Here is a 15,589-nt window from a genome sequence, read left to right on the forward strand (position 1 = left end):
CCACCTGCCCCTAATGACCAGTCGCCACTGTATATATATATATATATATATAGAGAGAGAGAGAGAGAGAGAGAGATTATACCCTACAGTCGTCTATGGCGGAATGATTTCACACACACACACACACACGTGGAGCAGACAGCTGTTGTTGACGGGGGGGATATCGTGTAGCAACGAGATAAATAGTGAATGAAGCATCTGAGGAGAGGAGGCTCAGGTGGCCCGCGTGACTGCTGTCCTATGGAGACACCTTCAGGCTGACTCCACCCTAGAGACACCTTCAGGCTGACTCCACCCTAGACACATTCAGATGGATTCCACCCTAAAGACACCTTCAGGTGGACTCCACCCTAGAGCCACACCACCCTAAAGACACCACCCCAGAGACACCATAGGGACACCATCCTAAAGACACCACCCTAGAGACACCACCCCAGAGACACCTTCAGGTGGGACACCACCCTCACCTCTCCGTCCAGCAGTTCTCCACCAAAATGATGGAGAAACCAAGTCAAGGTGGAGCAAAGTGTCCAAACCCCAGCTTCTCCTTGTAGCAGACCCCATGGTAGAGGACACTCTACTTTTTATATATAATAATTATAAATAATAATTCATAGCAGATGAATAGTCTATCAACTCAGGTGTCAGACCTCGGTCAATATGAACTAAATCCTTCATTAATGATTCAGTTCCGGTTTAAGTTGTAATGTATACAGTGGATGGACAGAAGTGATAGAAACAGAAGTAGCGGCTTGTGTCTTGGACATCTACCAGAGAGCATCGTCACAACAGAAGAATGACTAGGAGATAAGACAATAACACGATCTGGTGAAGCCACGACGGTCTGTGATGGGTGAGGGGCAACAGCGACCCCCTGTGGTTCAATGTTACCACTGCTGGTATCTACTGCTGGTATCTACTGCTGGTGCCTACTACTGGTATCTACTGCTGGTACCTACTGCCAGGCCTACTGCTGGTGCATACTGCTGGTATCTACTGCTGGTACCTACTACCTATATGGTACCTACTGCCAGGCCTACTGCTGGTATCTACTGATGGTACCTACTGCCAGGCCTACTGATGGTACCTACCGCTGGTACCTACAGACCTACTGCTGGTACCTACTGCTGGTACCTAGTACCTACTTCTGGTACCTACTGACAGCCCTACTGCTGGTACCTACTACTGATACCTACTGTTGATACCTACTGACAGACCTATTGCTGGTACCTGCTGGAACATACTGTCATATCTACTGCTGGTACCTACTGACGGCCTACTGCTGGTACCTACTGATGGCCTACTGCTGGTACCTACTGACAGCCCTACTGCTGGTACCTACTGACAGCCCTACTGCTGGTACCTACTGCTGGTACTTACTGATGGTACCTACTGAAAGCCCTAGTGCTGGTATATACTGCTGGTACCTACTGACAAATGATATAAATTAAAAATAAATCTAAATAGGAAACATGAATACTCGTGCAGTCCTTTCTGAATTACTCCAATGCACCACAACAAATATGTAACAGGTTTCCTAGACTAAACTAATTACTAGCTAACTTATTAACACATTAGCGGGGAGACACATTATTTTATTTTATTGTGATTAAAATGATCACCAAGTCACTTTCCTTGTATGTGAAAATATATAATATAAAAAAATATATAATATATAATAATATATATTATTTTTAAAATGACAATTAAATCATTTAGATTCTGGTACAACAGAAAGCTTAAGCTGTCCGTCAGTTTGGAATCCACCAATCACAATGGAGAAACGGAAAGGAGGCGGGATCGGAAGGTGACCTCAACGACCGGAAGCAGCTCCCGCCGCTAGCGACGCATCGTGTTTGAACGCAAGGTAAGGCACCATTTCCCCGCGGTTTCTTACGATTTCACGTACGTTATATCGCCGAAGTTTTGCCTCTAGGTCGCAGCACGTAGTTTAAAGATAGTATTCGGAGGTTAACGGAAGCTTTTATAGCCGAACAAAACCTAGCGCGAGCGGAGGTGTAGCTTAGCCGCATGCGGTCCGCATGCGCAGTAAGCAGCTCGTTGCTTTATTTCGTTATTTTAACGTTTTTCGTCATCGGACTGGTTAAGACTAGTTTTATACCCGGGAAACTGCCCGAAAAACGAGTTATTCTTTGGTACGTACGTCTTTGAGTACGTTATTTATAACCTCGAAACCACTGCGCTGGGTTGCCATTGTGTGCTAGTGAAGCTAGGCTAACGAAGCTAGGCTAGTGACGTGTGTGTGTGTGTGTGTGTGTGTGTGTGTGTGTGTGTGTGTGTGTGTGTGTGTGTGTGTGTGTGTGTGTGTGTGTGTGTGTGTGTGTGTGTGTGTGTGTGTGTGTGTGTGTGTGTGTGTGTGTGTGTGCGCGCGCTTAAATACGTATATATTTTTCACTGGTGCTATTTATATTATATATCATAGTTCTATATTTCTGTGTTTCTTCCTCCAGATTAAAACAGAAATCATTGATCATCACCATGGCTGTCAGACGGGGACACATCCGATACCTGAAGGTATGTCTGGGGGGCGGGTTAGTAGTCCTGTCTGGGGGGGGGGTAGTAGTCTGGAGGCGTTAGTAGTGGTGTTTGGCTCAGCAGTGGGGTTAGTAGTGGTGTTTAGCTATGCAGTGGGGTGATTAGTGGTGTTTGGCTCAGCAGTGGGCTTAGTGGTGGTGTTTAGCTCTGCAGTGGGCTTAGTAGTGGTGTTTAGCTATGCAGTGGGGTGAGTAGTGGTGTTAAGCTATGCAGTGGGGTTAAGCTCTGCAGTGGGCTTAGTAGTGGTGTTAACCTCTGCAAGAGATCAATGTTTTGACCCCGTGGTTACTTAAATCCGTCTGCTCATTATATACTAGGGTGGTTTTTACTCCACTGATTATTCAGAGGTGTCTGTGATTATTCAGAGATTGTGTGTGCATCTGATTATTCAGAGATTGGTTGTGTGTGATTACTCAGAGGTTGTGTGTGATTTTCAAAGGTTTTGTGTGATAATTCAGCAGTGTGTGACCGCCTGTGTGTCCCCTCAGGTCTGTGAGGTGCAGTCTTCACAGAACGACAGCCAACACAACAAAGCAGCCAGCATGAAGGTACGGTGGACCCCTTAAGACTCCTCAATTCAACATTTACATTTAGGGCATTTAGCAGACGCTTTTATCCAAGGTGACTTACAATAAGCACATTTGTCACAAGAAGTGAAACAATATATCGCCGTCGGTACAGTAAAGACGTTCATAGAACCAAGTGCAAGTACTAACAATCACCAGGCTAACCCCATTCCCCGTATACAGCAGTGATTAGGGATGTCACGATACCAGAAATTTAGTAGTCGATACCAATACCAGTGAAATTCCATGATTCTCGATACCCAATTCGATACCACAGTCAAAAACAAAACAATAAATCCCATGTACTTTATTTATTAAAAACATTTAAATACATAAATTTAATTACAAAAAACAGTGGCACTGGCATGTAAACCTTCAAGTAATGAATAAAAATAAACCACTATTAACATTACAAAAAAAGAACAGTGGCATGTAGCGTTCAAGTAATAATAATAATTTAAAAAAATACGCGCTGAAAGCAGGCAGTCATGCAGCTATGCGGCTCGCGTTTACACTTGCGTGCATGGCGGGGTTTAAAACATAACTTCCAGCCTAATATTAAGTAATATAACGCAGGTGCGCAAGGGAGCCACAGGAGACGCCAACATTGTTTTCAACCGCTCGGTACCGCGGCGTATTAATTACCAAGTTTTGAAAGTATTTGAAGCGAATAAGCAACTCTGTTTTTGATGTTTATTTGGTTTTTAAAAAATAGTATTGGATGCATGCATCGGCTTTGAGTTGGTTTGTTTACTTGCATACGCGAAATTGCATACGCTCGCAACACACACACGCACGCACACATTCACCGCCGCATCCACTACAACCAGCCGATCTTCAATCAAAACAACATCAAGAAAGTGATGCCGAACGCAGTCGTACCATGTGTGTTTAGAAGCGCAACATTGATACGGGTCCCGTCTGAAACAGTCGCGCAGCGTAGCGTTCCAAACGCAAAGTACTTCCAGGCACGACTCTTGCTATTCTTTTTATCGTCGAGGCGGAGCCGTCGCACTCGCTGCAGTTGCCGTCTTCCATGTTCCCGTGTAGGTGTATATGCTGCCCACGTGACGTCCGGAGGAATTGCATCTTCGGTACCTACGGTACTAAGAAAAACGAGTACTGTCAACGTTTTTTTAATTTTGGTATCGACTTGGTACCGAAGTATCGGTTCTTGTAACATCCCTAGCAGTGATAGCTAGCTACAGATGCTACACAACTAAGTACATGCTACACAACATGCATACACAACACAACATGGGGGACCCCGTAAGACTCCCTCAATTCAACATGGGGTCTCCTTCAGATTCCCTCAATTCAACATGGGGGACCCCTTAAAGTGCAATTCCAGCGAAAATGGAACCCAGGGTCTTTTTTTTGGCCTGTACACACATCAAATAAGCCCTCCAGACCCTTTTTTCGTTGATAATCGAGTATGAGTTTAACCGGTGCAATGTTTGGATTTTCCAAGTCTGTGCTTTACCTGTAGGTCATGTTTCCAGGAAGTACACACAAGTCGATTACCAGCTACCGTAACAAATATAATAGAGACGCAAACAAATTTAAAAGTATCAAGAGGGGAGATTGTTAGGAAATTTGTTGGCGCCTCTATTATATTAGTTACGATAGCCGGTAATCGACTTCCTGGAAACATGGACCTATGGGTAAGGCACAGACTTGGTCTTTTTGAATAAATTCCCGCTACGCTAACTAAGTTGTTGATGCTTTGTTTTATGTGTAGGGACCCTAATCATACTACTGCAGAGGTTTGGTGCTTTTTTGAGCTATATTAGTGGTTAAAAAAATTCAGATTTGGAAGCGTTCCGCAGTGCCCCTAGCCAATAAGATGGAAGCCAAACATTGCAGCGGTTAAACTCTTCTACTTGATTATCAACAAAAAAAGGGTCTGGAGGGCTTATTTGATGTGTGTAAATGCAAAAAAAAAGGACCCTTGGTTAAATTTTTCGCCGGAATTACACTTTAAGACCCCTAAATTCAACACGTGACCCCTTAAGACCCCTCAATTCAACATTAAGGTCCTCTGCACATCTTACTGTGTGTGTGTTCAGGTGGCTCAGCAGGAGTCGTACGATAACGGCTACGAGGAGCTCATGTCGGACGAGGCAAAGGACGCCAAGACCAACCTGATTGTGAACTACCTGCCCCAGAACATGAGCCAGGAGGAGCTGCACTCGCTGTTCAGCTCCATAGGAGACGTGGAGTCGGCCAAGCTCATCAAGGACAAGGTGGCAGGTAAAGAGCGCTCGCTACGGGGGAGCTAGGCTACAGGGGAGCTAGGCTACAGGCAAGTAACGTCCAGGAGAACGCAGCGCTGCACAGCGTAGAGTGCTAGCTGCAGGGGAGCTATGCTAGCTGAAGGGGAGCTATGCTAGCTACAGGGGAGCTAGGCATGGTACAGGGGAGCTAGGCTGGGGCTCTAGGTTGGTTAGGAATTGCTCAATGTTTGGACATTTACTGTAGGTTAGCTTGGTGTAGCTATGTGGACTGCAGCTCTAGGTTAGTTAAACATATCTCTATGTAGGGTCTGTAGCTCTATGTTAGCTGTGAATAGCTAATGTTGGGACTGTAGATCTAGGTTAGCTAAGGATAGGTCTATGTTGGCATTGTACCTCTGTTAGCTTGAGGTCACTCTAGGGTTGTTGGCTACAAGGTTAGCTTAGTTAGCTAGAGGGTTAGCTCTGTTGGCTAGAAGTAGCTCTATGGTTGGCGTATGGAAATGAGCAGTTTGATTGGTTGCAGGATTTCAGTCTATGTACTTTTTATAGTTTTCCTGTCTTGGAAGAAAACCCCATTCCGTCTGAATCGTGATATTCGCTTATATCACTCAAGTACTACCACTGAGAGATATTACTACTATACAGCTTATACTAGCATACAGCTGGTACTACCATACTGCTTGTACTACTACCGTCTGCATGACCTGTACTCCGCTGGGTTAAGGGACTGAACACCTCATGTTAGCGGTGCTTAGTCTGGTGTTTGGGTGCTAACCAGTGAATCCAATGTCCTCTGTACTCTTTGTTACCTGTTGCCACGGCGATGTCCGGCTTGTAGCAGTGCTGCTACACAGATGCTAGTAGTACCGGCAGTATTCTTTAACGTTTTGTCTTGTCCGCACCATTGTCAAAAGAGAAAGTGTTTTATTTTCATTTGGAACAATTGGACCAATTCGTTTTCTGTGTTTTTACTGTTCCAGATGTCTTCAGCATTCCTTTTTGTTTATTTATTTCGGTGTGTTTTTAAACCAACATACGGCCAGAAAATGTAATTTTGTTTTTTCTCCACTGTATTTTATTTAAGTTTTATTGTTAAGAGTCCGCAGCCAATCACAGGAGGAGGGGGGGTGTAGCGTAGAGCCCGCCTCCTGTGACCTGGACCAATGGTGTGTGCATGTAGTGTCACTGAGCGTCGCTCCAGCTGTTTGTTGTTTTGTTTTTTTGTTTTCCTCTAGGCCACAGTTTAGGCTACGGCTTTGTTAACTTTGTTAACCCTAGTGATGCAGAGAGGGCTATCAGTACCCTGAATGGCCTGAGGCTTCAGTCTAAAACTATCAAGGTAATGTCTTCTACTTTGTCTTCTGGTTAAGAGGTTGTGGATGTGAAGCCCGCTCACCAGCCCTCCGGCCGCCAGGGGGCAGCGACGACACCACCGCCTCTGCTCGGTTACTTTACTACGCGGATGTTTCTTTAAACCTTGTTTTACAACAACCGCCTGTTCACCTGTTTGATTTGATTTAATGGAAATATTGATTTGGGAAATACCTCTGAATTATTATGGGTAATGTAGATAAACTGCACAAATATTTTTTTACTCAATCTTGTCACCCTCTTTTTGACTGTATTTTTATTTATTTCCAGTGTTTTCTGGTAGTACAATTTGTTTATGTGGGCGGTGAGTTTGCTGTGGAGGTCGACTAACGACCGCTCTCCCCTGCAGGTGTCGTTTGCACGGCCCAGCTCTGACAGCATTAAAGATGCTAACTTGTACATTAGCGGGCTGCCCAAGACGTTGAGCCAGCAGGAGCTGGAGGACATGTTCACACGCTACGGACGCATCATCAACTCCCGGGTCCTGGTGGACCAGGCCTCAGGTACACACCCTACCTGTATGTACAAGCCCCGCCATGCACCTAATACACGCACCTGATACACCTGTACACACACCTGTACACACACCTGTACACGCACCTGATAGACCTGGACACGCACCTGATGCACCTGGACACGCCACTTGTAGACACCTGTAGGGACATGCCACTTGTAGACACCTGTGGGACACGCCACTTGTAGACACCTGTAGGGACATGCCACTTGTAGACACCTGTAGGGACACGCCACTTGTAGACACCTGTAGGGACATGCATGTGAATACACCTGCGGACAACCTACCTGCAGTGTTTCCCACAGACCAGGTAGCAATGTGTGGCGCGATTACGGGCTGGGGGAGTTGTTGACGGGGGGGGGGGGGGGGGTCTCGTTTTTCGCCCGTGCGTAAAACCGCCACTGCTTATAATGCTTACATTATAACTGCAGGTGGAATTGTTGACGGGGGGGCGATTATGGGCTGGCCGATTAGTTGACGGGGGGCGCAATTACGGGCTGGTGGAGTTAAACTTAAATAAATCACTTTAAGATAAAAATAAATAAGGAAAGCGGAATCAATTTGTGGCGCTCGTTGTTGAATCTGTGGCGCTGCGCCACACATTGGTCTATGTATGGGAAACACTGACCTGTGTATACACTTACCTGGACACGCCCTACCTGCATGTACAAAACCTCTGCTCATCTGTACACAAACCTGTTAATATTGCTGTACACACCCCACAGATGTTTGAATGTTTAATGCTTTATTAACTTTTCCTGACACCTATGAGATATTTGTCTCATAAATATTAAGTCAATAGGAATTAACTTGTGTCTTTACATACCGAGTGTTTATACCTCCGTGAGTTAGATACCTTAAATACATTGGCTGGCTCCTCTTTTACAAAGATTTGGTGAAAATTGTATTCACAAGAGCACTGTGATGGTGATCTAGTATTCACCATAGCACTGTAATAGTGATCTAGTTTTCACCAGAGAACTGTGATGGTGATCTAGTGTTCACCAGAGCACTGTAATAGTGATATTGTGTTCACCAGAGCACTGATAGTGATGTTGTGTTAACCAGAGCATTGAGTGATGTCGTGTTCACCAGAGCACTGTGGTAGTGATGTAGTGTTTACCAGAGCACTGTGATAGTGATGTAGTGTTTACCAGAGCACTGTGATAGTGATGTAGTGTTCACCAGACAGGTGCTCCGTGTGGTTGATGAAGCCCCTCCCCCTCTGTGCTGTAGGCGTGTCCAGAGGCGTGGCCTTCATCCGGTTCGACAAGCGGTCGGAGGCAGAGGACGCCATCAAAGACCTCAACGGCCATGTTCCACCGGGCTCCTCAGAGCCAATCACGGTCAAGTTTGCCGCCAACCCCAACCAGATCAAGAAGTGCCAGCTGCTGTCGCAGCTCTACCAGAACCAGTCCCGCCGCTTCGGGGGCCCGGTCCACCACCAGGCCCAGCGCTTCAGGTAGGTCCCACTACAGCCAGTACCCCCTCCCAGTACACCCACCAGGCCCAGCGCTGCAGGTAGGTCCCACTGCACCCAGTATCACTAACCCAGTACCCCCACCCAGTAGCCCAACCAGGCCAAGCATTCCAGGTAGAACCCACTAAACCTCCACCCAGTCCCCTAACCAGTTCCCTCTGCCCCTCCTCCTCAGGTTCTCCCCGATGGGCGTGGACCACATGGCGGGTGTGGGCGGGGTGGGGGGCGTGGCGGGGAACTGCCCTGGCGGCTGGTGCATCTTCATCTACAACCTTGGGCAGGACGCGGACGAGGGCATCCTGTGGCAGCTGTTTGGGCCGTTCGGCGCCGTCACCAACGTCAAGGTGATCCGCGACTTCAACACCAACAAGTGCAAGGGCTTCGGCTTCGTCACCATGCTGAACTACGAGGAGGCGGCCATGGCCGTCAGCAGCCTGGACGGCTACCGCATGGGGGACAAGACGCTGCAGGTGTCCTTCAAGACCAGCAAGGGCCACACCAAGTAGACCAGCCCTGTCCCCCTGTCCCCCTGTCCTGTCCACCTGTCCTGTCGGGACGCGCTGTACAGACGCTTTGAGTTCTTTAGTTGTTCCTCGGTTTGCTTTTATCGATGCCCTTTTCTATTTGTTTGACGGACCGAGCTGAGAGTTGTGGTTCCACGCTGAGAGAGTTGTGGTTCCACGCTGAGAGAGTTGTGGTTCCACGCTGAGAGTTGTGGTTCCTCTTGTCTATATGGGGTCCCCCCCCCATATACACACACACGCACACATCAATAAACCGTTTTGACTGAAGTCGTGTTTCCTTCTCTTCTGCCTCGTCTTTATTATACTAATAACAAAACAATGGGGATATTGATATGCAAACTAAAGTGTGCTGTACACTGCCAGAAGGGGGCGCACATAAGCCTTCATCCAGGCATGCAAACTAGTCACATTTCGCGAAATTCGCTGTTTTTTAATAATAGTTAATTGAATTTATATAGCGCTTTTCTAGACACTCAAAGCGCTTTACAGTGAAGGGGGGACCTCACTAACCACCAATGTGTAGCACCCACTTGGGTGGGTTTTAAACAAACTTGGCCACTTGTGTGATTCGTAGAGATCCATTGAGAACACATTGGGAGTGCGGGGGAGGGGGAGGTCTACAGTCTGACGAAAACGAGACGATAACTAAATAAAAATCAATTTAGGATGACAAAAACTACGACGAAATCTTTTGACACTTTCGTTAACGAATAAAAACGAGACAAATTTAAGCGGGACGATTGGGGAAGCGATCTAATCAGAACCAAGCTCTTTATGTGGGGAAGTAGGCCTACTGATCGTCCCGCCCGGCAGGTCAACTAGCAGGCGCTTGCTGCGTCGCAAGCAAGTGTCCCTTTGTAAACAGTTTGGCGCAACAATCACCGGTTAAAACACAACCAACTTGAAGTCATTGGCAGACGAGTCATCCCGAAATTCACGCAAAGATAAGCATACTTAAACAGTTTTTTCTTTCAAGCTAATGTTATGTGTGTTTTCGCTAAAATTGGAATACAATACAAGCTGAAAGAAACCACCGCTGTCCTGTAACGGTACCGGAGTTCTGTGCTGTCGACACCACAGCGGGGCACAGAAACACAGGATTCACTGTGGTTTCTGTGACATGTCACATGAGAAACACTAAAAATGAATACTAATGTTTTATAAAGAAAGTTATCTTAGTGGGAAAGCCACGCAACAGATTACGGTTACATACAGCAATGTTCTTATGACGGGAGAAAGGAGCAGAAATATAGTAGAGAGACAACTTGGAGCTGTGTGTGCACGTATGTTCGAGTGAGAGACAGGAGTGGATGAGCGACAGAAAAATCGGACCTCCCTCCATTCTACCTCACAGGTACAGAAGGCCTCCGAGGATGGGCCACTGAGTGCAAATAAAGCTAGTGCATCCCAGAACAACAAAAGACCAAGGAGGACGCCAGAGCAAAATGCATTGTACACACAGGATTAGCAGTCCCAATGATTGAAGATGAGGACTTTGTTTTAATGATTAATACAGTTGATAGGAGGCTGACTGTTCCCCAGAAAACTAGTAATAAAAAAAAAAAATATTTTTTTATAATTATATAAAAAAAAAGTTATGAAAAAAAATCATTAAAAAAATTATATGAAGAAAAACTTGTCAATAAAAAAATTTTGACCTGCGCGCAGGTCCCAAAAAAAATATGCGCGTAGGTCCGAAAAAAAATATGCTCACGCAGGTCCAAAAATAAATATGCGCGCAAGTCCAAAAAATATATATATATTTTTATAATTTTTTTAATACATTTTTAAAATTTTTATTTTCTTATATAATTTTTTTAAAATAATTTTTTAATACATTTTTTTTAATTTTATTTTCTTATATCATTTTTTTTAATTAAATTAAAAAAAATTAAATTAAACTCCCCGGAGTATAACCCTGGAACCCCCTAGTGAGTCTGTGTTTTCCTCGGCTCACGCATCATTCTCACCTTTTTCACCCCAAACCAGTTTGCATGCCTGTTCATCACTTATAGTGTGTGTGTTTTCGTCGGTCCAATGGTTGTGTCTTGAGGCGTGGTGCTTCCCCTGGTGGAGAACGGCTCCCAGTACACTTTGTTTAGACCAAAATAACGTTATTGATGTCAATGGCCCAAAACCAGTTGGAAAAGACAATCCTGGCCGAGGATAATAAAGAAAATAAAATATAAAGCGGTCTCTCAATGTGTTATCAGAGCACAGGCGGCCTCGGTCGCCACGGAGAGACACGGACACACACAAACACAGCTGCCGGGTAACACCCCAGCTGTCGTCATGGGTACTACCAGACTCTCCGAGGGGGGGCTGACAGCTGCTACCTCAGCAGGGGTTCAATATATGGGGGAGGGGAGGTCTGTCTGAAACCAGGCTATTGTTGTATGTGAGGGTGGACATGTGTCCATTTATATGTATAGATTTATCCTTACATATATATATAGATGTATCCTTGTATGTATATGTATATGATTATATATATAAATATATGTGGTCTGCAGAGGTGAGCTACATTAGCTCTACCTGGAGATATGTGACGATCAATTAGAGAGCAGGACAGGAGGAGAGACAGACAGAGGAAACTGGATGACCCTGGTCTTGGAATGTGAAGAGAGCCACACCCCCCCCTCCAACACACATACCACAGACACGAAACACGAAACACACCCCTCCCCCTAACTCCCACCGACACTCCCTCACACCCACACCCCCTTCCCCACTGTCACACCCCACCCCTCCCCCATCCGCCAGAGGTCCAGACTCCCCCTCCTGTCTGCCTCTGAGCAGAGAGCTGCACGCTGAGGGAGGGGTGGGGGAGGCAGAGTGGGAGTCATGTGACCCTGACTCCTCCCCCTGGGATTCCTGAGGGGGGAGGATGATGTTGCTTTAACTGGTCTCTCAACTGCTATAGTACTAGTATAATACACAGTACAGCTATAGTACTAGTATAATACACACAGTACTTCTATAGTACTAGTATAATACACACAGTATTACTATAGTACTAGTATAACACACAGTACAGCTATAGTACTAGTATAATACACAGTACTGCTATAGTACTAGTATAATACACACAGTACAGGTATAGTACTAGTATAATACACACAGTACAGGTATAGTACTAGTATAATACACATAGTACTGCTATAGTATTAGTATATTACACAGTGCTGCTATAGTACTAGTATATTACACAGTGCTGCTATAGTACTAGTATATTACACAGTGCTGCTATAGTACTAGTATAATACACAGTACTGCTATAGTACTAGTATAATACACAGTACTGCTATAGTATTAGTATATTACACAGTACAGCTATAGTACTAGTATAATACACAGTACTGCTATAATACTAGTATAATACACACAGTACTGCTATATTATTAGTACAATACACACAGTACGCTATAGTACTAGTATAATACACAGTACTGCTATAGTACTAGTATAATACACACAGCACAACTATAGTACTAGTATAATACACAGTAGGCCTACTGCTATAGTACTAGTTGAACACCCACAGTACTGCTATAGTTCACGGCGGCCCACTGGGGCCCTGGGGGGCGGGGCATCAGTAGAGGAGCAGAGTAGAGAACCAGAGCACAATGTTAGAATAAATACTTTATTATTATTGTTTACATCACGTGCTTTGCACCAAAGCGCGTCACGATGACGTCGGGCGTCATATATACACGACAACGTCAGAGCGGTCTGAACCCAAACAAAGAGCGGTCATCCACGTCAACAAATGACGTCACCGTACCACCACACGGCATTCCGTCCCGGTGCAACGGACGACCCCCCGGGACCACCGGAACCCAGCTCCGGTACCGGGGGCTTCTCCCGGGACCGCCTCACGGCGGCTCGCGGCGGCCACGTGGTCTCCGAACACTTCCGTGTTCCTCGGACCTGTTCCGGTCTGTCCTGTAGACCTGCCGGTCCGCGAGACTCGAACCAAACCCCCCTCGGGCGGGGCGGGACGAGGGTCTAGAAGGCCGCTATGGCGGGAGACCAGGGCGGCGCCATGCTGCGCAGCCGCGGCTCGCGGCGCACCTTCTCCTCTCCCGCCTCGTCGCGAGCCGCCGCGTCCTTACTCAGCAGACCGGAGAAGCTCGAGCCGAACACGGATATCAGCCCGGTGACGGCCCCCTCGGTCCCGGGGCCCTCGGAGATTAGCCCGGTGACGGCCCCCTCCGTCCCGGGGCCCTCGGAGATTAGCCCGGTGACGGCCCCCTCGGTCCCGGGGCCCTCGGAGATTAGTCCGGTGACGGTCCCCTCGGTCCCAGGGCCCTCGCCCTCCTCCCCCGTGGCCCCCGGCGGGCAGGCCGCGGAGGCGCGGCGGGTCCTCTTAGCGGGTCCGTCCGAGGCCTCGGCGCTCCGCCTCTTTCGCGCGGGGGGGCTGCAGGCCTCTTTCACCTCAGTCTCCTGCGCGAGAGAAAACCCGTCCAGCGCGAGCAAAGCGCGCGTCGCCTCGAGGTCCTCGCTCGGGGGGTCCTCCTCCTCCCCCGCTGCTCCGGTCTGCGGGGTCTCCAGTGGAACCGGGTCCGGTTGGTGGTCTCCCGGGTCCGGGTCCCCGTAGCCCCCCGCCGCCTCCGCGCGCGCCCACTCGTAGTACTCGCTGAGGTAGACGTGGCGCGCGGAGCGCAGCACGAGGGACACGAGCAGGTTCCGGTGCAGCTTGACGCCGCCCCGCTGCACGCGCGAAGTGTAGATCTTCCCGAGCGAGAGGCTCATGACGCGGTGCGCCTCCACCCTATACTCCATCGGACCCGGACCCAGGAGTCTTTGTTTCCGTACTTCCGGTCGGTAGGGCTCGTACGGTCCGTGTTGTGGTCGGTAATGAGGGAGGGACTATCTGTCCGTTAATAGTCCGGATGTACCGAGGCCGTTGGTGTGGTCGTTGTTGTTGTTCCGTCTACGGCGGCTGGAGTGAGGACGCTTCTATTTATAACGCTGCTATATAGTGACACGTGGGAGCTCCGACAGCCAATAGGAAGCCGAGCCCAGCTTGAAATCCACCCCGCCATTTCCAGGCCGGCCAATGGGAGCACCCCTGAGGGACACGTGCCTCACTATTTAAATACAGACACAGCTATAGTAAGATAGGAGATAGTATGAATGGTAGTAAGATATAGTAAGATAGGATATAGTATGAATGGTAGTAAGATACAGTATGATAGTATATAATATGAATGGTAGTAAGATACAGTAAGATAGGATATAGTATGAATGGTATTAAGATATGATAGAGTATGAATCATAGTAAGATATAGTAAGATAGGATATAGTATGAATGGAAGTAAGATGTAAGATAGGATATAGTATGAATGGTAGTAAGATAGAATGATAGATAGGAACCTCAGGAAAGTGCACTTCCAGCAGCAGCAAACACCACGTTACAAATATAATAAGTTAATAATAATACGTATAAATGTGCAAAATAACCAAATGCAAAAAATATATATGCAGGAAACAAATAATATACAAGAAGAGTACTATACGAGCCAATATGTCCATGAGGGAGTGCTTAAATGGTGTATCAACAGCCGAGTGGTGTTTGATGCAGTGTAGTGTAGTGGGCACTGGGTCAGGCCTGGGGCTCCTCCCACATCTGCCCCCCTCCCAGTGAGGTGCTGTAGAGTCTAATGGCTCAGGGGACAGAGGAGTCTCCAGTCTGTGTTGCCCTGGGGAGGAGCATCCTGTGGCTGAACCAGCTCCTCTGGTGGCGGGTGACAGTGAGAGACTGAGCCGTTTGCTGGATGTTGTCCTCTCCGTCACCACAGAGCCAGCCCGCCTCATTGGCCTGGTCCAGCCTTGATGAGACCTTTTAGATATGCTGCCCCCCCCCCCCCCTCCCCCAGCACACCACAGCTATATATATATATATATATATATATTGTATAGAAGATATAGTGTGAATAGTAGTAAGATATAGTATGATTGATGTCAGATATAGTATGATCAATGTCAGATATAGTATGTATGAATTCAGTGTCTACATGTCTCACTCTCTGTTCAGCTGTATCACAATGTACACCATTTGCAGTTCACAATAAAACATAATTTCGTCATCTTAGTTATGATCTAATATTATTAATGTATGAAATACACACCTGTATTCATTAAGCACGTCCCCTTTAAGGGACACACGTGTCTTATGATGCGTGTCCCCTTTAAGGGAATGCCTGTCTTTATAATGCACATCCCCTTTAAGGGAACGCCCTATGGGATTCGGGTATGACGTCATATGACGGCAGCGGGAGTCACCACACGAAACACACCATGATGGTGTGTTCCAGATGCCTCTCCCAGCTTTCTTG

General features: G+C 47.0%; 2 protein-coding genes across 3 annotated transcripts; one reads left to right on the forward strand and one right to left on the reverse strand.

Moving 5' to 3' along the window:
- Positions 1–1,801: 1,801 nt before the first annotated feature.
- LOC311353312 (ELAV-like protein 1) lies at positions 1,802–9,509 on the forward strand. 2 transcript variants are annotated; one of them, XM_084473182.1, is made up of 8 exons: positions 1,802–1,867; positions 2,472–2,535; positions 3,045–3,104; positions 5,192–5,375; positions 6,595–6,698; positions 7,080–7,248; positions 8,481–8,706; positions 8,900–9,509. In XM_084473182.1, exons 2-8 carry the CDS (start codon positions 2,500–2,502, stop codon positions 9,228–9,230), a joined length of 1,110 nt encoding a protein of 369 aa, XP_084329308.1. In that variant the 5' UTR covers positions 1,802–1,867; positions 2,472–2,499; the 3' UTR covers positions 9,231–9,509. The 2 variants fall into 2 exon arrangements, with proteins under 2 accessions (XP_084329308.1, XP_084329309.1); XM_084473183.1 differs by having other exon boundaries at positions 7,080–7,233.
- A 3,368-nt stretch (positions 9,510–12,877) lies between these two features.
- On the reverse strand, positions 12,878–14,200 carry ier5 (immediate early response 5). Its single transcript, XM_084472834.1, has one exon. It carries the CDS (start codon positions 14,031–14,033, stop codon positions 13,257–13,259), a length of 777 nt encoding a protein of 258 aa, XP_084328960.1. The 5' UTR covers positions 14,034–14,200; the 3' UTR covers positions 12,878–13,256.
- Between the last annotated feature and the right edge of the window lie 1,389 nt (positions 14,201–15,589).

This window comes from Micromesistius poutassou (genome assembly GCF_964030765.1).
Source record: "Micromesistius poutassou genome assembly, chromosome: 9".
Taxonomy (NCBI): domain Eukaryota; kingdom Metazoa; phylum Chordata; class Actinopteri; order Gadiformes; family Gadidae; genus Micromesistius; species Micromesistius poutassou.